The sequence below is a fragment of the Manacus vitellinus genome, unplaced genomic scaffold (assembly GCF_001715985.3).
Source record: "Manacus vitellinus isolate BGI_N305 unplaced genomic scaffold, ASM171598v3 scaffold_18_pilon, whole genome shotgun sequence".
NCBI classification, from domain to species: domain Eukaryota; kingdom Metazoa; phylum Chordata; class Aves; order Passeriformes; family Pipridae; genus Manacus; species Manacus vitellinus.
Genome location: NW_021939324.1, coordinates 10,990,182 through 11,011,467, shown reverse-complemented (window position 1 = coordinate 11,011,467; position 21,286 = coordinate 10,990,182). Strand labels below are relative to the sequence as shown.

The 21,286-nt window shown below is 37.2% G+C and overlaps 1 protein-coding gene across 2 annotated transcripts in view; it reads left to right on the top strand.

The window, feature by feature from the left end:
* AP3B1 (adaptor related protein complex 3 subunit beta 1) overlaps nucleotides 1-21,286 on the top strand; it is a 148,756-nt gene that overhangs the window by 14,429 nt on the left and 113,041 nt on the right. For both annotated transcript variants that reach the window (XM_018070426.2, XM_018070425.1), the window contains exons 3-6: nucleotides 5,012-5,086; nucleotides 9,526-9,621; nucleotides 11,412-11,572; nucleotides 14,650-14,716. In XM_018070426.2, the coding sequence (XP_017925915.1) occupies nucleotides 5,012-5,086; nucleotides 9,526-9,621; nucleotides 11,412-11,572; nucleotides 14,650-14,716 (399 nt within the window). The remainder of the gene's footprint in view (nucleotides 1-5,011; nucleotides 5,087-9,525; nucleotides 9,622-11,411; nucleotides 11,573-14,649; nucleotides 14,717-21,286) is intronic.

Genomic DNA, 21,286 nt, shown 5'->3' with positions numbered 1-21,286 from the left:
TGCTCCCTTGGTTTTCTTTTTCAAAAAGTTGCCAGATCTTTATCTGTTTTTAGAAGCAGTTGCAACTGAATGTATGTATGTATGTATGTGGGGGGAATTAGAAACCATTAAATTGAATCAGATTTAAATTATAAACCAAGGTTTTACTAGATTGATTTTTTTTTTTCTGCTACAAACAATCCTATCACTGTAAATAAGTGTGCAATGAGCAAATGCAGTCATTATAAATATCTGCTGCTGCTGCATATTCAAAAGAGTTCTTAACTGTTTATTTAATTTTATGGAAGTGTATGATGCCATGACCTGGAGACATGTGGTTAGCACTGATAGCTGTGGTCCTTGATGGTCTTAGGCTGAAGTGATCAGGCTCAAGAAGTCTTCAGCAAGGGAAGGCAGAACTAATTGGACACATTCTTTCTTCTACTCCCCTGTTTTCTGATTCTGACAATTCTCCCCAGTTTCCAGTTCTAGATTTTTGTCCTGTTTTAGGTTTGTGATCCTTGGTTTTTGTGCCTGTGCAATGGAGGAAGAGCACTGCTTTCCCAAATGACAGCAGGCACCTTCTGTTTCTTGGATATTTTTCCTCTTCTCAACTACTGCTTCTTAAAGCAGTAACAGCCTTTTGGCTTGTAAGCTAAACTTGACGGCAAGTGAGTTGTTTGAATTACTGCATTCTCTCTTTTCAGTTCCTTCCGTATCTTCAAAGTGTTTGCTGTTTTCCTGTGCTGTGTTTAAACTATGTTTCATACCACACATCTGGTATGTTGACATAACAAACTCAAGCAATGAGCTTCACAGGTGAGGACTGGGACGTTGCACAATTGCCATGAGGTCTTGTAACAGTGGTGATAATGTTCTTGCAGAGCACAAAGGTGCTTATATGCCTGCATATAGAGAGGGGCTTATATCTCTCAGGAATGAGATGTGTTTCCAGAAATGCTTCCTCAATCTTTATTATTAGAGGAAAAAAGGAACTCTGTTGTCAGAGTATTGTTTAAAGTGTCTCACTGAAATGCTCTTTTCACTAGTTTTAGATAGGGGAAAAAGCTATGCATACAGCATCCACAACTTCTCTGGGCAACCTGTTCCAGTGCCTCAGCACCCTCACAGTAAAGAATTTTTTCCTAACATCTAATCTAAAGCTACCCTCTGTCAGCTTAAAGGTATTACCCCTTGTCCTATCACTACATGCCCTTGTAGAAGTCCCTCTCCAGCCCTCTCATAGGGCCGTTTAGGTACTGGAAGGTGCTATAGGGTTTCCTCAGAGCCTTCTCTTCTCCAGGCTGAACAACCCCAACTCTCTCAGCCTGTCCTCATAGGAGGAATGCTTGATAAACAGTCCCTGTCCATGGAAGAGGGGTTAGTCTCTAAGGTCTCTTCCACCTTAAACCGTTCTATGACTCTATAATTCTATGATACTAATAGTTTTCTTAGTCTTTTAGTAGATTTCAAGAGGCTGAACCTTCATATAGGTGTGATAGAGAAGTACAAGGAGAACACTACTTATGGCATCCTTTGCTGCTTCTTCCTACTGTCGGGTGGTTTGTGAACTTTCTCCTAGGACAAAGGAGATTTTTTACAAATAAACTGAAATCTGTCTTCCAGAGAGTGACTTTTAACAATGTAAATTCAAGCATAGGAGTAGTCCATATTTTTCCACTCCCCTCTTAGACACGAATGTATCTAAGCCTAGTTCAGGTAAGAGACATATGTGTGACTTTCATGATCAATAATTTTATTTTTTTATATTTATTTTTAGTCAGTATGTAATTTTTTTGTTTCTTCCTTAAATGCTTGCTATAAAATAAATGCAATCTTTGAATGAGTATGAGCAATACTGCTGGGTTAGAAATAAATTTGAAGAGTATACATTTTATACTCTATGCATGAAAACACAATAGCTGATATTTGTTTTAAAACATACACAGATATTACAACAACGAAGATGTTCTCAGTACCATATCTTGAAGCCTAACTGAATTTCTCATCTGGGAAAATACTCTGTGGAATTTCACTCCAGAAGATTTCAGAGCATTAATTTAGAAAACAGTCACATGCCTGATTTTCCTCAAAGAGTATCATCCATATATGTGTCTCTCACATAGAAAAAAAAAAGTTTAATACACTCTGGCATTACGTAGCACATTCTAGAATGAAAGTTTTTGTGCAGAAACTCCAGGTATATAAGACAACACAACTGGAGAATCTCTAGGCATAGCAACCAAAATGACATGATAGACCTTGGTCTTGGAAGGAACCATTATGTTCTTTCAGGTTAATGATCCATGAGCTAAGGAGGATTTATGCTAATTGTTATACAATAATGACTCAAAATACACTCTTTTAAAAGACCCTAAATACATATTTACGTGGTACGCTGGAGCTATTATGGTTGATCAGTTAAATAATCCAAGTAATGCATGGAGTCATACTGTTAGAGCCTGTCAGGGAAGTCTAAGGATCATCTCAGTTTTTGAGTAACATAACTTCCGTTGCATCAAGATAAGATGATATTATTCTATTCTGTCGTACATCTCTGCAGTGCATCTTGGTGCTGAGTTCTGTGTGGTCATTTTGAATTTGACATTTATTATGAAGACCCCTCAGTCCTAACAGCAGTGGTTTATTTTAGATTCTTAGATAAAAAACCCTTGAAACTCATACAGTATTCTTGCTTTTTAGTTTGTCACTTTTTGTGACTTTTAATACAGCTGCAAGAAATAGTTCAAGATGTTAAATTTAAACATCATGCTGGATAGCTGCTCTTAAACCCTTTTGAAAGACTGACTAATAGCCTGAACTACAGCTGCCTTTTTTCTTCTTCCGTCATCTTTCTTCTGAGCTTCTGTGAATATACAGTTTCTCAGGTATTGCCTGGTTTTGTGTGTTATTGCTTTTGTTGCATAAGATCCTAATTCTTTATGCTTTTGATGTGTTTTATCAACAAAGTACACAAACAGACCTGTGAGTTAAGAATATGAAGTTTAATCAGCTATATAATGTTGAATAATGGTCAAAGTGTAAGATGGTTATGTACAGGAGTAACTGCAGTTGCAGAGCTCACGTTTCTTTGTTGGATCCCTGTATATTTGTTGTTGCTTATTTGTGTTGGACCCTAGTGGACATCAGTCACAAGTGTTATCCCTTAGGGGTCCGTACGGGGACCAGTACTGTTTAATGTCTTTATTAGTGATGTAGACAGTGGGATTGAGTGCACCCTCACCAGATTTGCAGACAACACCAGGCTGAGTGGTGTGGTTTACATGCCTGAGGGATGGGATGCCATCCAGAGGGACCTGGACAAGCTGGACCCATGGGAAACTTATGTGGACCTCATGGGGTTCAGCAAGACCAAGTACAAGGCCCTGCCCTAGGGTTGTGGCAGACCCCAGTATCAATACAGGTTGGAGGATGAAGGGATTGAGAGCAGCTCTACCAAGAAGGGTTTGGGAGTTCTGGTGAGTGAAATGCTGGTTGTGAGCTGACAGTGTTCACTTATAATAGCCCAGAAAACGTGGCCAGTGAGTCAAGGGAGGTTCTACTCTGCTCTGGTACCAGTGACCTCACCTGAAGAACTGCATCCAACTCTGGGGTTGTTGACACAGGAAAAATGTGTACATGCTGGACCAGGTCTGGAGGAGGCCACAGGAATGATCTGAGGGTTGGAGTATGTCACCTATGAGGACAGGCCAAGAGAGTTGGGGTTGTCCGCCTGGAGAAGAGAAGGCTCCAAGGAGACCTTATAGCACCTTTCAGTACTTAAAAAAGGGCCTATGAGAAAGCTGGAGAGGAACTTTGTAGTAGGACATGTGACTGGACAAGGGGTGATGGTTTAAACTAAAAGGTTGATTTAGATTAGATATAAGGAAAAAGTATTTTACAGCGAGGGTGGTGAAACACTCTAACAGGTTGCCTGGAGAGATGGTGGATGCCCCATCTCTGGAAACATTCAATATCGGATTGGACAGGGCTCTGAGCACCCTGATCTAGTTGAAGATGTCCCCGTTCACTGCAGGGAAGTTGGACTAGGTGACTTGAAAGGTCTCTGTTCTATGATTCTGTATTTGCTTAGTGAGCTTTCTAATTTATCTAATGTTTGACTGGCTGAATCTCATCCTTGGGCAAGACACAGATTCTCAGAGTTATGTTACATCAAGTTACAGTGCTGTTGAATAAATTCCTGAAATCCCAGGGTATGCAGTTTGGACTTAAAAGTACTGCCAGACAGTCTACTGCAATTAGATCTAAGAAGTAAGAACGTTGTACAACTGCAGTGTTCGTACAAGAACTGAAGCTAAACTGGGGTTTTGTTGTTTATGGTCTTTATTGTGACAATTTTATTGTTTATGACATGTCTGGTTTCAGATTTCTCCAAGATCAAACATGAAAACTTCCTTTCAAAAAAAAAAAAAAGAAAAATAGAAGAAAATTAGTGCATTGATCTTACTTTCACTGTGTGGTTTCTGTTTATCCTTTTTTGTTCTCTATAAACACTTTACAGCCTTTTGTGTTTAACTTGCTATGGAAAACAACCTTGCCTTGTTTTTAAAGTGTGATGTCTATTTTTATTTTTATTTTTATTCTTGGTGCTGTTGCAAACCAAGATTGTTTCAGGGAAAAGGAGCAGGACTGAAACTTGTATAGCTTCTGATGGGTTTTGTTGTGCTTTTTTTTTTTCCCAGCTCCTAAAAGGTAATTCTGCAAGGCTTTTCAGACTAGCAAGATCTCTGTTTCTAGTTATTTTTAAGGCATTAAAAGTTATTTGTCATCCTATGTGTTAAAGTCCAGTTCATTGATTCCATCACCCAAACTTGTAACTAGCCAGCACTCAGAGTTTTTGCTGTATGGATTGTATCACGTATATTCTAATAACCAAAAAATGGGTTTTATCCTCAATTTCATATGTCAGATTTGAGATACAGATCTGAAATAAATCAACAAAACACAAACCATACTCTAATAAATTTTATTATTACATTGCTAAGATTTGTCTCTTCCTTCTTTTTTTCAGATGATTGCAAAGGGAAAAAATGCTTCTGAGCTATTTCCTGCTGTTGTGAAGAATGTTGCCAGTAAAAATATTGAGGTATTCCTATAACTCATTAAGCATGCTGTTATGGAAGATCTGATTATGAAAATTTTATCTAATTGTACCAGACTTCAATATAAACCATAAAATCTCTAGCATTTTTAATAGAACTTCTGGGGGTTTATTTCATTATGGTAGAAATTTTATGTGTAAATAAAGGAAACCTATTGGGTGATTTGGAGGGAGGTATAATAACTATTTACATTTTAAAAAAAATTCTTGGTTTCAGAAAGTTTGTGAAATATGTTTGTAATTGAGAAGAGTTATTGTAGTTTATTTGAGGTATGGTGCTTCTTCCAAAGTTTAAGATTGTGCTACATTGTATTTGAAAAAGTATGCTGCAGATTGAAGCTGAGAGGTAAGGGTTGGGTAAAAAAAGTGTGTGTTCTTGCACCTTCATCAGGTGTTAGGCCCACAAAGTAGCTTGCTTCAGTAACTACTCCAGTGAAGAGGTGTCAGAGTTATAGTTGACTTTACAAATGAGATTTGGATAAAAATAGCATCTGTAAATTTGTAGTTTCAGACCTCGTAGTGACTAACAAGCATCAGTTTGATGAAAGCAGACTGAACATGCAACATTGAAAAATGTGGTAAACAGTTGTTTGAGGCACTGGGTTTTAAGTCAACTGAATGCATGCATCATTGTTCCACCCTTTTCTGGAAACGGGAGCTGTAAGTGTGCAAAGATGCTAATTCAGAGTCTTTCAGGAACTTACTGTATTAAAACTATTTTAGAAATGGTAATTGTACTTTTAGTAATAGGCAGTAAAAGGAAGTGAGATAAGGAATCAGACTAGTTAAATATTCTTTTCCTCTTTAATTTGCATTTGTAAGTTATGAGTACTCCAAGTCCAGTTTTAAACAGAGAGACCTTACACCAAAGAGGAATACCTTGAACAGTATTATTCATCTTATGTGCTTTTAACTTTAGTGCTGGAACCACTAGGCCAACAGAGGCAAGATTGCCCAAGCTCCAGGCTTTCAGCCCAACAGTAGTGAGCCCGAGAGTGTATTCCTGGTAGGTGTGCACATACATATAAATCTTGTATATGTATATATACAAAACAAAAATGTATATACAGAAGTAGCCCCATATATTGTCACAGGGTATCCCGGTGAACACAAACAGCACCAGCAGTTTGTCAGTTCAAGATGAATGTCTGCTATGTGTGGATCCATCCACACTGAGTCTGCAAAGTGGCTGGCCCATGGATCTCAGTCACTCCTGTTGCTGGCACATGGATGTATGAGCCTCTGATGCTGCAGCCCTGTTTCATGCCTGTAAACCAGGACTACCCTGGTTTCTCAGTAGCTGCTCCCTCATGGACTCTCCCTTAGACACACAGCTGTGTGCATGAATGGAGCACAGCTGGCCCTGGCCAGAACTCCCCTAGTCCTCTGCTGTCCAAACCCCTGTGGTTATGCCCTTAGAGAGGTACACAGAAAAAGCCTAGATCATGCCCACAGGCCATCTGGTTTCCTTGGTAGCTGGTTGGGACTTTAGTGGTCTGTGCCAGTTCCTTCTGTTGTCTCACCCTTAGATGCGCATACTCAGATTTACCTCCTTCACTTCACCTACCTGCCAGCCACTGCAGCTTGATCCATGTGCACACTTGCATCCGTTCCAGTCACTGGCAGCACAGGGACATGGGCTTGTGCTTGGTTTCACAGACTCTGGTCTCTTCAGTTGCTGACATTCATGGTCATGGGCCCTCTGGCCTGTGGTCCCAGCCGAGATGTAGGCAGCCAGACCCTCCCTTGTTCCAGGTGCTGGCCACCATGGATTTAGAGGTCCCTATGGCTTGGCATCACATTCCAGTTACTGGGGTCACATTTAAGTCCCCTCACTCTGGTCTCTCCAGCTGCTGGTGCCCTCTAGCAGGAGAGGGCACCCTGCATGTCAGCCCTCTAGCTTGTGGCCTGACTATAATTGCTGGCACATACATGCACCTTCATGCTGAATAAAGAGTACTTCACCAAGGAAAATAGATAAAAATGTAATTTAATGAGTAAATGTAATGGACTGTACTAATCATGTAGAAGGGTAGATGTACCAACCAGGGTAGATGTACCCACTGTTCAGATGTGTCCAGCCATCTTATACCTCTGTTTTCCCCAACTTGTTCTTCTCCAGATCAGGTAGATTTCCTCTGCTTCTCTTTCACTTTGGTTCTTCCTCAAAACATCCCATGCTAAGTCTTGTCTAAGATGCTCTTCATCTGTGTCCCATACACCCAGTACGCATAAAAGACTTTCAAGTCTGAAAGGTGCTGTGGTGTTTATTGATACTTGATGGTTTTAACATCTGGGCATGGGAGGTGAAGCTTTCCTGAAGTGGTTCTGGGAGGAGTGTGACAAGGTGTCCTTTCTGAGAGTCCTAAATTTAGTTTCCCTGCTACTGCTGTGTCTCTCTCTGTGCTTCTGAGCTGATGGTTCCTGTCATTGGCTTGGGAGAAACCAGAGCGGGGTGTTGCATGCAAACATCCCTCCATCCCCCTTGTCTCCCTGTGCTCCTTTGTGGTGTGAAAACAAGGTCTTGTCACATAACCTAACACTAATTAGCAGAAGCGTTTCACTGTTGATGTTTTATGGACCCGTTTTCTTATTTTAAACAAATAGGCAGTTGTATGAAATCACGTATCTTCTTTATGCAAGAAGTGACTGTTAAACTGCAAAGAGATCAGGACATTCATTGAAGCCATTTGACTAATTTCTTTATCAAGTTGAGTTAGATGACAAGTTTAGATCATAATGTAGTGCTATTTAGAGCTGTCTTGTGTCTCAGGAACCTTTATCATGATCCATTTTTAAGATGCTCTTGAAATTATGAGAAATTACTGGGTTAAGTCAGATTCTTAGTACATTGATCATGATACTGTTTTCTGAAACTGTTTTGCCAAATTTCCTAAGAATTCTTACACAAATCTGTACAAATTACTACGATGTAGTAGCAGACAATACATTGGTTTATCTGAGTGATTTTGTATCCAGGTGACTTTCCTGCCCAGAAATGGCTTCTGTTTTTATTTTAAAATCAGGGCTGAATGCTCTGATGCAGGAAAATGGAGATGAAGGAGTAGTATAACATGTTAATTTGTTTTAAGAGAAGCAAAGGGCATCTTATTGTTTACAGAAGTGCCCTATTTTTTTTTATTTTTTTTTGATAAGTACACGCCAACCTCAGCTTGATTAAGTGCATCATGTTGTGCATGGTAAGGATACAAAAAGTGACCTAATAAACAATTGGTGGTATAGAACTAAAATAAGTCTTCATCAATAATTCATGGAGTTTGATGTGCTTATATTGATAAATTAATTAAACAAATCTGCCTGTGTTCCTCAAGCCTAATGTGCTCCTGTTATGATTAGTTTTATAGAACAGAGCATTTTAACATTGAATGAAGGTAAATGGTAAAAGAATAGTGTAGTCACGAAGCTCTGAGTGCTTTCATTTCTAGTCACAAAGTGGTTTCAAGGAAAGGAGGCTTTCTTTGCACACCTGCAGTCATTCAGTGCACAGGCCTCTTGTGGTCAATGTTGATTGCTACTTCTCTATAGTAGAACAACAAATAATTTAGTATGATGTAACCGTCTGTGATTTAATATTATGGTTTTTTGCCAGAATTGGCACAAAGGTACATCTTCTGATACTGACAGTAATTATTAGCACAGCTGTAGTTGAGGGTCTTTCAGAATTTTCCATTATAAACCCCAATAGTCAGTTTACAACTCAAATGTAAAAAAAATGTTTTCACTGCTTCCTGGGCATACAGTGGCCATGAGGGGGTAAAGTGAATTAAATTGAACACCCTCCTCCCCAAAATCATACTCAGATTTTCTTAATCATTGAACATTGCATCCTTTGTAATATGCTTAGGTTGGCGGCATCTTTTGGATGCTTGTAGTCACGCAAAGGTGAATCTAATATCCTTTGTTTTTTTCCAAAACATAGTCAGAAGTGCTCTTTTAATCACATGTAAATAGTGTAAATTACCACACTTCAGCTGGAAGTTATATTCACTTTCAAATGTGTTAAAGTAATTGATACTGAGTTTCAGGGTAAAATAAAATGAACTTGTTGAAATTCTTGGCTATTTCTATAAGAAAAAAAACATGAGAAGTGCTCAAGTGATCAGTTGACACATGTCAACATCTTAGATTATTCTTTATTTACTAGTTGATAATATAAGGCAGTACTTTGTGTTATTAGCCTTCATCTGACTGTGTCATTAATTAAGCAACATTGCAGCACCTCAGGAGTTTCTATTAAAAGAATTGAAGTAAATTGCAAGACATTGGAGAAGCGTGTACTTCAGTGATATATTAGCTCTTTCTTCAAAGAATAAAATTTTGTTGAAACTGTGCAATCTAGGGCTTAGTTTTACAGAATTCTAAAACTTTCTGATTGTGATGTTCATTGTACTTTTTCTTTTCAGATAAAAAAGCTTGTATATGTTTATCTGATGCGCTACGCAGAGGAGCAGCAAGATTTAGCATTGTTGTCCATCAGTACTTTTCAACGTGCTTTAAAAGTGAGTGACTACTGAAAAGTGACTACTAATTAACATTTCGTAGGGAATTCTGAGCTAGCAGTGCGAAAATAGAAGTATTTGTGTAAGTGTAGTGTGGTAAACTAAAGCATGTGAATATCTGCATCTGATAAAGTAGTTTCAAGTTATGTGATTGACAAAGTTTTTTGTACTACCTCAAACCTTGTCAAGCAGCTAAGCCTACAAGATGTAAAATTACTTCACTGAAGAAAGGCAGCAGAACGGTGCTCTCAAATCCACAGTGTAACATTTAATTTCTGGAATGCCTTTTCTCCTTCCAACGTAACTTACGTATATAGCAAAAAGACCCTGTTATTGCCATGAACTACCTGTCTTCCTTTTAGTTTATGTAAAAGAACTTTATTTACAACAGAGGATTGGAAAAAAGATAAGGAAGATAGTAGTACCTAAATTAAAATATTCAGTGTGTTGCACGTAGTGCTTTTTCATTAAAAGCACTGAAAAAAGCATTTTGTAATCTTCTGTTTCAATGAGAAATGGGAATAGAGAGCAAAGATTAGGGTTGCTTTTGAAGTGTGACTGTGGAGAAAAGAAAGATTTATTAAGTCTATGTTCTTAAATTTGGCCAGTTTTTATAATAAGAGAAGATCGCTTTTTTCTTTTTTCTTTTACCTTTCTTGTAAGGCTGCTCTAGGTTCATAATTAATTTCTGTCGTGTCACTTACCCCAGACCTTGCATCTTGTTGGGATATATTGCAATCAGAGCACCACTTGTGCAGCTCTTGGACTATCCCACACCAACTACAGAATTTTCTGCCCTTTTCCTTTCAACTTTTATCTCAATATCAAACGTACTACCTTTACTATCTGTGACTGCCATGAAAAGCTGAAATTCAAATTACTTTGTATCCTGTGTTTCTAGTGATATATGTGTGCAATGATCACTTCTCATGGCATAACTCTTTTAAAAGCTATGGGTAATGAGAACAGTAGGAAGGGGATAGGTTAAATGTTGTGGCTGAGTAGCAAAAAAAGGAGTGGCGGTGTGGCAAGGAGGTAGACACCAAGCTAGTGGAGATTGTCAGCAGCTAAGGAAATCTGCTATAAAAATAGGCAAATATAATTAATTCTCTCTGTTCATTTTTTGTAATGTTTTGTTTCTCTTTTGGCAATGATTATAATTTGGCTTTATGTGTGGAGATTTTTTCCTCCCTCTTTAGAAAGAACGTTTTAGGGTATTTTCAACTTCTGTGACTGCAGATGAGATTTGCAAACTCTGGTAAGAACAAGTTGTTTTCCCAAAACTGTCAAATGAAGTGCTTTCACCATCCATATTCTTACTACTCAGAAGCTGCTAAAATGTAAGAATTTTGAGAGCTTAGATGAACTAATCATTAAGTAATACCAATCTGAAAATCTATGTTGCCAGTTTTCAGTCCTTCAGAGAAATGTTCTTTAGGAAGTCCCCTTCTGGCAGGACAGTACACTGAATTAACAATGCTCAATTTCAGTGTGCTGGATTTTGGAGGATTTAGTACCTTATTAAGCAACATTTTTCCCTCGTATCCCAAGCCTGGGATTAAAGGACAAAGTTTATGTAACTGTTCTTCCAAATACAGGTGTGTTGGATCTCCAAGCTAACCCTAGTATTGTAAAAGAGGACCAAGAACTGGGACAAAAGAAGGGAGGAAAAGAAATAGATTTACATGTTTTAATGTGTTGTTACTAATTAAGTGTAAAGACTGCAGCAAATTTATTATTTGTTTCTGCATTATCTTATTTTCTTTCTCCCCTTCTCTCCTGTTCTTTAGGATCCTAATCAATTAATCCGTGCAAGTGCTTTAAGAGTTTTATCCAGTATCCGGGTCCCAATTATTGTTCCTATTATGATGCTTGCTATTAAGGAAGCCTCTTCTGATTTATCTCCTTATGTGAGAAAGAATGCAGCCCATGCAATCCAAAAACTGTATAGGTAAGTGATTCTGGCAAATACTGAAAAGCAGTTTTAAGATAGTTGTGGGCTACATTTATAAAGACTACTGGGGGTTTGGCATGTCTCAGATATGAGATCAGTTTCTTAGAACTATAACGTGTGTGTGGACATTCCATCAGTCAAGTGGTTTGGTTGGAATTCAAGCAATTCTCTTGCTTGCTAGACTAAAAGGATATAACTGTAAAGGGATACAAAAAGAGACTGATACACTATCTTTTAGTTTTTAATGTACCAGTTATTTTCATCTGTGTAACAACTGTCCTGGTGGGTATTCTCCAAATCTTAAAATTTCTCTGTTTAAAGTCTGCATCTTTCATCCTGAAGGCATTTGCTGTAGTTTGTAATGCATATGACAAAAGAATGCTAACTTGTAGAAATTTTATCTGTGCAAGTCCAAATCTTCCAGATCTTCCTCTTTTGTCAGAAATTCATGTTGGGGAAGAGTTCTTATCAAGACTTTGATACTATTTTGCAGAGGTGGGAGCAGCAGAGCTTGTACCTTTGCAAAACATCATCAGGCATTTATTCTACTATATACTTCACTTTTATTTCATCTATGCTGAAAAGTGGAGTTTGAGAGATGTTAGAGGTTCTGAATCAGGTAACCTCAGGCAGCTGCAGTTCCATGCCCTCTCAAACCACCCAGATGCAAGGCTGAGCATGTGTTCTGATAGGCACATACAAGATACATGTACAACACACATACCCACAGCCATCTATACAGATCAGCAGAGACAGAAATCAGCAGTCATGTAGACAGTACCAGCACCAACATTTTCCTGTTGCACTTTCTGGCTGATAAGTATACAGGCCCATTAGTATGCCTAGATGTGTCAATATGGATCCCCCAGTGATAATCCTAGATGTTCCGTGTTTCCAGGAACTGGCTTTGCATCCCCAGTCTCCCAGTTTCTGCCACACACAAGCACACAGTGCTTGCAAACCCACCACACTTCCTACTACAGACCCCCTCAGTCAGATGCACACATGCCCTGCCCTTTCACTCAGACACTGTGAATCCTGGTATCTCGGTTTAAAGACTCAGATTATGCTGTAAGTTGCCCATATACCTCCTCATCTCTGCTTGTCTTGTGGGAGGTGGAGAGGAGGTGAGAGAGATTGAGACGTGGTTATCTCAGTCAACCTCCAGACCTTACAGTCTCTCCAATACTTCGCTTGGATACACTGGTCCTACTGGTAGATAAGATCTTCAGTTGTAGCACTCAGAGGCACACACAGGTGTCCAGATCAGTGGCCCCACTTCAATACTTGGCTTCCCAAGCCACGCAGTGTGGTTTGATATTCTCAGGCAGTCACACACTGTCATACTTGCTCTGGTTGCTGGTGCTACTGTTATACGGGTCTGTATAACCCATGGTTTAACTCCAGCTGCTAGAGCTTAGATCTCCATATCACATATACACACGGAATAGAGACTGCCTCTGTAGTCAGAGGTGCACAGCATGGGTAGACGAGTGTGCTGAGCAGCAAAGCATTTAGATACACTTGACTCCTTTTGTGCACCTCTCCCTTTATTTTCCTACTCTTGTTCCTCCCAAAGTAATTTAGATCCTTCCATTTCTCCCATAAACATCTCATCTTGTATGATTGCAGGATACTCTGTCTGGCATTTGCGTATTAATTCTTATAGCCCTGTAACTAGAGCTCTTTAGCCTGTTCTTTTATTTCCACTCCAAAAATGCTCCCTTCCTTATCTAAAACGTAGGAAGGAGGAGGGGGAGGAATGTAAATTCAGTTATTGGAGCCCTTACTGATGGTTTGCTTGATCACGTAAGACAAACTTTTGGCTTTTCCTCTGAAGGTTTTAGTCCTTGGCAGAAGATCCAGTAAAACTTCCTTGACCAAAATAGAAGTGGGAATGAAAGGTGATCATAAAAGTACTTATGCAACAATGTACTGTTGCTTTGCTTATGATGATAGTGGCTTCTAACAAAGTTTTGTTATCCATTTTGCATGTTCTAGTATTGCTAGGTCTTAAAGTCTTAGCTAGATATTCACTTTGTGAATCTGTGACTAGAAAGGATATACTGTACATTAGGGAAGTTCATCACTCAGCATTAAAACTGAAGTGTACAGTAATGACCAAATACTCCCTTACTTATCTGTAACTGTATCCATGTTGAAATGACTTCCCAAAGGCATAGAACTACACATCTGTATCACTCTTTGTACTCACTTTCCCTTTGTATTTTCTTCTGCTTTGGCTTTGATTTCTTCCATGCTGTGTAGATGCATGATGAGGAAGGAGCCGGAATGCAAAGTTGATCCTTACCTACCTAAGAAGCAGGTGTTACAATAGTGGATATCTTAGGCAAACTTTTCTCTGCTCTTTTAATATGGAAAGGATGCTACAAAGGTTGTTTTTTGCAACTTTTGTTTTTCCTCTTCTTTTGCTATTTACGTAGGACTTCAAGCTGTCTATTTTGTATCAGCCTGCACATCAACTTTGTATAGGTACATATCCTATACATTGGACATTGAATACAAATGTACAACTCCAAATCTTTGAGTTCCTGTACTTCTCACTAAAATTAGTGGTTAACAAAGTGTCTTACTTGAAGTTTTATAGTGATAATTAGATAATAAAAATATGATTCTTCTTTGTTCTGGTGTTCATTCACTACTGAATTAGTTCATTCTGAAATTCACTTCTGCAAAAGCAGTGAGATCCTTATGATTTAACATATGAAGTTTGGTCAAGTTCTCCCTGATGTGGGTTGGCCTGTCTTAATGGTTCTTAAATCCTGAACTTTTTATGAGTTTGAGTATTAAGTTTCTTATAGAACACACGTAAGTGATATAACATAAGATAATATTCATAATTTAGTTTTATACTCCTGCAATTCAGTTAATTAGTAACTTATATTCAGTTAAGTTCTTTTACGAAGAGTTCTTTGCAGTACTTGATTTTTCTGGCAATGTTTTCTTCAATGCTCTTTGTTCCCAGTTTTTGTGTAAAGGTCAGAAAACCAAACCTCTTATAGTTTTGGATAGTCTGAATGAATGAATAAAAATTATTTTATTTTTCTTTCTAGTCTTGATCCAGAGCAAAAGGAAATGTTAATTGAAGTGATAGAAAAGCTTTTGAAGGATAGAAGTACGGTAAGAAACAGTTTTCTGTTACACATGCTTATATTTTTAAGGAGTTTACTCTGGAGCCTGTCATTTAGTAGTATGTAATATGCTTTCCTAACCCTTGCTGATGTGATTTTATATGTTTTCAGATAGAAGTGTCATTGTGTATTTATACCTTACAGTATGACTGTAATAGTGACCGTCTCTTTGCATCATGAGTCTGTTAATTATTCTGGTTTTGTTAGCATGTTTTTATGTATGCTTCTTTAAACTTTATTTTGAAAATTAAAGTTATATTATATGAATCAATGTACAAATCTTTATGTATAAATTTTCATATCCACTTTTTCATTGGGACATTAGCTTGGTAATTTTCAGTTTAGTAAGAATAGTGTTAGTAAGAATAAATTACTTCTGTATAATGCACATTGTGCTTATTGACATCCATCTCTCTTGTACTGTGTACAGTTATTAAAAAATTACACTTGCTGTGCATTTGTTTGTTCTTTCAAATATCTTCACTTCCAGTCTGGTAAATAAGAGATGTTCTGGCAAAACTTCTGTAAATTTAACACTCTTGTTGTATTTTACCTGCCCTATATAGGTACAGATTTTCTGTATGAGCTCCTAGATGTCTCACAATGGTCTTACACTTTATTTTCTTTTATTCTGCAAGTAAGTTTCCCACGTATAACCTGGAAAGATAATGGAGCAAGGAATCAAAGTTAGATTTCGAATAGAAACCAGAATTGTAAATTAAAACATTCTCTTATTCATTGTGTGCAGATTACTAATTTAATGAATGTAATGCTTTTTGACTAAAGGAAAGTATTGCTAGGGTACCGGATGTTGTGTTGCTTCATCTCCCATTTACCAAGTGTTTTTGTAACACATATGACTGTATCCTCCATTGTTCTAGCACAGTCAAGGTGTTCAGGACATAAATGGTGCTGTTCTCTAAAAGACATCTTGCAACTTCCATTGAAGGGTTAGTGAAGGAGTGTGTTAGAGCTTAATGGCTCAGCAGACTGTAAATCAGTTAGTTATGTCTCCTGTTTGCATCTCTACTTGACCTGTACTTACCTGTCAGAGGCCTTTGTGCTTCTGTGATGTTGTCCCTGCAGTGGTTCTTTTTGTATTTTCTTGTTGTGGCTCAAACTCGTGGTGTGTATGCAAACTGTGAGTGTGAGATTAGATTGTTTTTACCTATGGAGGCATAAAGGACTAAAAAACCATCAAGAAAATAAAATCCCTGAGTCTTTGCTCTGTTTCCTAGTCCTTATTGCATATGGTAAGTGGCAAGTCAACAACTAGTCATTTACACATTTACTTTAACAAAATGTTAGAGGAAAAAAGTATAGACTAGGTTTGGATCTTCTTTTTCCTTGCATTTGGAGTCACTTATAAGGACATCAATGCTCATTGCTTAATATGTGCCATAATTCTAGTGCCTCTGTGACGCTGAATAATAGATGCTGCATTTGTGAAGATACCAGCTGAAGCAGTAGTCAAAATTATGCTATTTTGTTGGCACATTCAAGAGGCTAAGAATGATGGACTAGAATCATGTCTTCTGGACCTGTTTGGAGACATAACATGGTTAACTGCTGCAGCCTTTTCCTCCCTCTGATCCCTCTTAGTCTATTCCCTAGCAAGACCTGATTCCAGTCTGGACTGACACATTTCAGCTTCAGAAGTTTTACTTTTTTGGGAAGTGATATGAAGAGTAATTATTCCGAAAAGAAACCATACAAATCTTTCTTCAAGACTCTCTGAATCAAAACCAAGTATTAATGTGTCCTCTTTTTGTCACAAACTCCACAGCTTGTGGTGGTCTAAAGTGGATCAGTCCTTAATAGCTTTGGGAGGAATACTGTAGCATGGAAAAGTTTTACCTTAAGAAGTTATCTTTTATCATGTACCACTGAATGTTCCCAGAAAGCCCCCACGTTTACTACCAGAAAGTGCATAGGGCACAAGTGTTTCATTAGCAGGTAACTCCTCTCTGAATGAGCTTATTCATTGCCCCTAATTGGAAAACAGCAGTTTATTCACAGTGGGGAAATCAGAGTGCCACTTGTAGCTAGTTTTAGCTTTTAAAATTGGAGGAGATGCAGCTGCTTATGGGTGGTAGTCCTTAAGTACAGGTTTGTACCTATGTAGCCAATGTAGCCTTAAGCTGGCAACTTTCTAGGTCTTAATGAGGCTACTCCTGGGAAATTTGTGTTAATTTGACTCACCTTTTTGTATTCTCTCAGGGAAGCTGAACTTCATGCACTTAACGTAAAAGAAGAAGCTTCTTCCACATACTTTTTTTATTTTGCAGCCTTGCTTACGAAAGTTAAGTCTGGTTTGTTGCCACAGAAAGGCTGTAAATGGGATTGAACTGTAGAAGAGCAGCTTTTGGTCGTAGCCTCATAAAGTGCCTGTATTTGATTAATGCCTGTTTGACAATCAAAATGCCTGAAATTCATAGGATGATAATGTGGAACTGGAACTGCAAGTGTTTAATTGACAGTAATCTTTGGATTCCTTCCATTAAAATGCACAGAAGCTGTTCCCTTACATGAACATTAGTTGTCGTCTCTTGATAGCTCTATAATCTAGTATCAGCAAATCGGTTTGTTCACCAGAGAGGGATAATCTTGGTGACTTCAGGAATTGTTGAATATCAGTGGTTCTCCACCTTTTTTTCACTTAATGGAAATGCCAGGTTATTTTTGGTATTTCTTGTACTTAAGGTCTGATAATCCTCAAACAAGCCATAATGCATTGTATATTAACAATGGAATCTAAGAAAATCCACCATATTTTCTTTTGTTATTCTTAATCTGTTTTAGACATGTTTGGAGGGAGAATGTAATTAGTAGCAATAACAATGTATATAAGTGTTGAATATTGTTCAAGTGATATTTGAGACTGTGCTCTAATGAGAAGTAAATTTTTACTCAAAATTTGTTTATTTTCTGTAACTATTTCACCTAAAGCAGGGTTTTTGAAACTTCCTGGCATAATCCTGATGTTAATGAAGGATAGAATAGCTAATAAATATAGATGCCTCTAAATTTCTGAAAACTGGAACATGCTATTGTGTGTTATTTAATGCAGTTTTTGTTGCACAAAAAAGACACAATGTATTTAAATTAGTAAGACTCATTTTACATTTGAAATAGCAATAAACTATCTGTATGGGAATTTTACTACAGTAAAATTAAACCCTTTTATCAGATGGTATGTGTTCATTTTTTTTTAGGTCTCAGTCAGTAGTAAATTTTAATATAAGCTGAGGTAAGCAAAACTTAAAATGAGATGAGATCTAACCTTAAATCAGCACTTCATTAAAATTTCTGGTGAGACAAAGGAAAGATCACTCTACTCCTTGAGTGTCTTAACACAAAGATTCAATTAAAAGCCAAGCTCTTAGTTAATCTAAAATGCAAAATTATCAAGTGCAAGCCATTGTTAACATACTCTCAAGGGTATATTAACTGGGCATTAAGAGTCTACCAACAAGTCTGTGATTTTGTGCAAGTATATTTAAATTTTAAATGTGTTTGTATGTCTTTTTTTTATTGAGACTTGTAACTCATCCTAGTTATGTTTTTACCCTTGCTTTATCTCAGGTTTTGATAAGCAGGTACAAGAGCATGAATACCTGCTCCTTTTATTTTTCTAGTAATTCTTGATAATTGAGCAGCTGGATTGATTTTACGTAGAAGGGAAGATAAGACCATGTGTATTTTATCCTAAAATGATTTTCTGTGAAAGGAATATGGCTAGTCATGTAGTCATGTGTGAAAGTATAACTGGCTGGTTTAGAGGAAACTAGTTCCCTTTTCTTTCAATCAATTCTGTATTACTTCACTCTAAATCTATTTTTTCCATTCACTTACCAAGCCTGATAATCTTTTGATGCATAGGATTTAAGGCAAGATGTGTTGCTTAAGTTGCTTTTGGCATACTGTGAGGGACTGTAGTTAACAGCCTGCGCTGCTCTAATTGTATAAACAACAATAAAAATCAAGTTCATTGATGATATCTGAGTTACAGCAGTTAAAAGAAACGTTTAAAAGAAATATGTTGGTGTTAAAAAGAATCATGTCTGTTATCCAAACCTGTAAAGCAAAAAGAACTTGTGACTTACATTCCTCCATCCAAATTAAAGTATCCCAAAGTGTATCAAAAACTGCATCTAAAGATAAAAGGCAGAATGTGGAACTGTAGTTAGAATGTAGTTGTATGGATGATGGGTGTATTAAAAATGCCCAAATTTATTTCAGGTTTTCATCTGTAGCTTTGATCTGTTTTTATTTTGTTTGGCTATATACCTCTGTTGTAACCAATTTATTTTTCTGTTCTGGTGTGATAATTTACTTTATAACAGATACAACTTAGTATTAACTCTGGGGGGTGAAAAGACCTTATGCAAATAGATGAGTATTTAGATTTCTTTTGCAGACTGCGTGGTTACTAGATGAAGTGCAGATTCTTTCCAAGTGAGATTCCTTTGATTAAAAAATGATCCTAGAAATTGGTGATGGCTTTGTGATGAAGGTCTTGGTCTTTTAATCTAAAGTAGTATATTTAGGGATAATGGGGAAAGAAAGCTGGGCTCTCTTCTTTTTAACAGTAGGCTTCAGTTAATAATGTAATATTTCAGTTTAGAACCCAAATGTGTAGTGTAAAACAATATTTTCTTAACTTATTGATTTAATGTTGGTAAATGCTTCACTTTTGTGGAAAAAAATTACTGAGTTCATGCAGATGTTTTATTGTGATAGATCTATTATCCAGCTATTAGAAGATAAATGACTGATCTTTTCCAGTTTCCTTGCCTCCAGAAAATTGAAATAAGAAGGGGAATATCATTTGGGCTGTATGATTAGGGCAGGTGGGGTGGCCATTAATTTAAGAGAGAAGAATCTTGGCAGCGTGGGCCAACTTGCACTGTATTATCAATCAAACCTCGATGCACTTCTTGTGATGACCCAGCACTCTCAGGTTTTTGCAGCTTTAATTAGAATTCATGACAAAATAGATGCAAGGAAACATTTTGTACCCTTCATAATTTTATAGAAAATTTATTGTTATTAGAGGAACCATTTGCTTAGTGTGATTTTTTTCATTACCAACTTGTCAACTAGCATAGATAATCTGGAGAAAATATGAACTCCATAGATTGGGTGTCACTTTTGTTGATGGTTCATATAGTTTACCTTGGAGCACAGCTAATGGCTGAAGTTCATAGCAACAGCACAGAAAAATGTGGCATCCAGTGAAAGACAAATGAACCATGTTTATTGCTTTAATATAAAAAATACATAAATGGAAAGCAGCATTTGAATTTGATGAGCTCATTGCTAGTTTTGTTGGAGTGATTTATATTTTCTCCTTATACAAAAAGCTACTATTGACACAGTGAGATGGAAATTAACTGACTGTTTTTTAGAAACTGATATTTTTTGGTTTTATATTCTGATTGAATCATTTTGTTTTAATTCTAAATATTTTTATGGAATGTTGAGCATTTAATAAACAAGATTATTAGCTGTTCCACTGATGTTTAGATATATAGTAGGATCAAACTATAGGGGAAAGAGTGTCAACTAGAAAATAATTTCTTATTAAGACAGCGTTAAGAAATCTTCTCAGAGAAATCTTCTTGTCACTAGTGCATTTTCAATCTGTCACATTCTTAATTTTTTTTCCCCCTTTCAAATGAAAAGACTAATTTTAGAAGTGGAGAGAGAGGCATGATCTTAAATAGTGTCATGAATGAATGGCAATTCCTGTATTAACTTGTAAGTCTGGTGACTTGCCACAGGAATAAAATACTTGTTTGTCCAGTGCACCTCTTGCATTTCATAGCATATGTTCAATTTTTTATTAATAACTTTTAATATCTTTTAATATCTTTGTCAGTTTTCACAACTGACAGCATTCTCATTGTAAACTTGAGTGGGTGACTGATGTGACTTGAAATAAGTAATTATTTAGAATTCTCGTATTTCAGTTTGACTCTTTCTTTGCATTAAATTATTGTGTTTTACTCACAGTAACTGAGCTTTTAAAAGGCCAGAAATGTTTATAGGATATATTTTCAGTTTTAAATGATCTGAGCTAGTGTTATATGTATTTTATGTCAGCTTTCAAACTAAATCACATCCAAATGAAGGAGAAATACAGCAAAATGTGTGTACTGTCTTACTAGCAGTAAAAGGCAAGTGTATCCACTCCACGATTACCATGATACCACGAAGGACATCTGTGTTGTCCTTCACCTATGAACCTAAAAGGGTATTTATATATTTATATATTAGATTGTCACTATTCTTGTAGTCATAAACTGATCTGTGTGTCAGTCTCCCTCACCCCTGAGATGGGACAGTGACCTACAAAAAGTCTCTCCGTGTGGTCCAAAAATATCATCCCTCTCTTCTAAAGCTCCAGGTGTATCACAACGTCCTCTGCAAGTTGGCCTCAACTGCAGTTCAGAGTTCTGCATCCTGATAAAGAGATTTCCCACCTTTTCAGTCTTCCATACTCAGCTTCTATGGCCTAATTGAATACCTACTCAGGACTGATAGTGATTTGCCT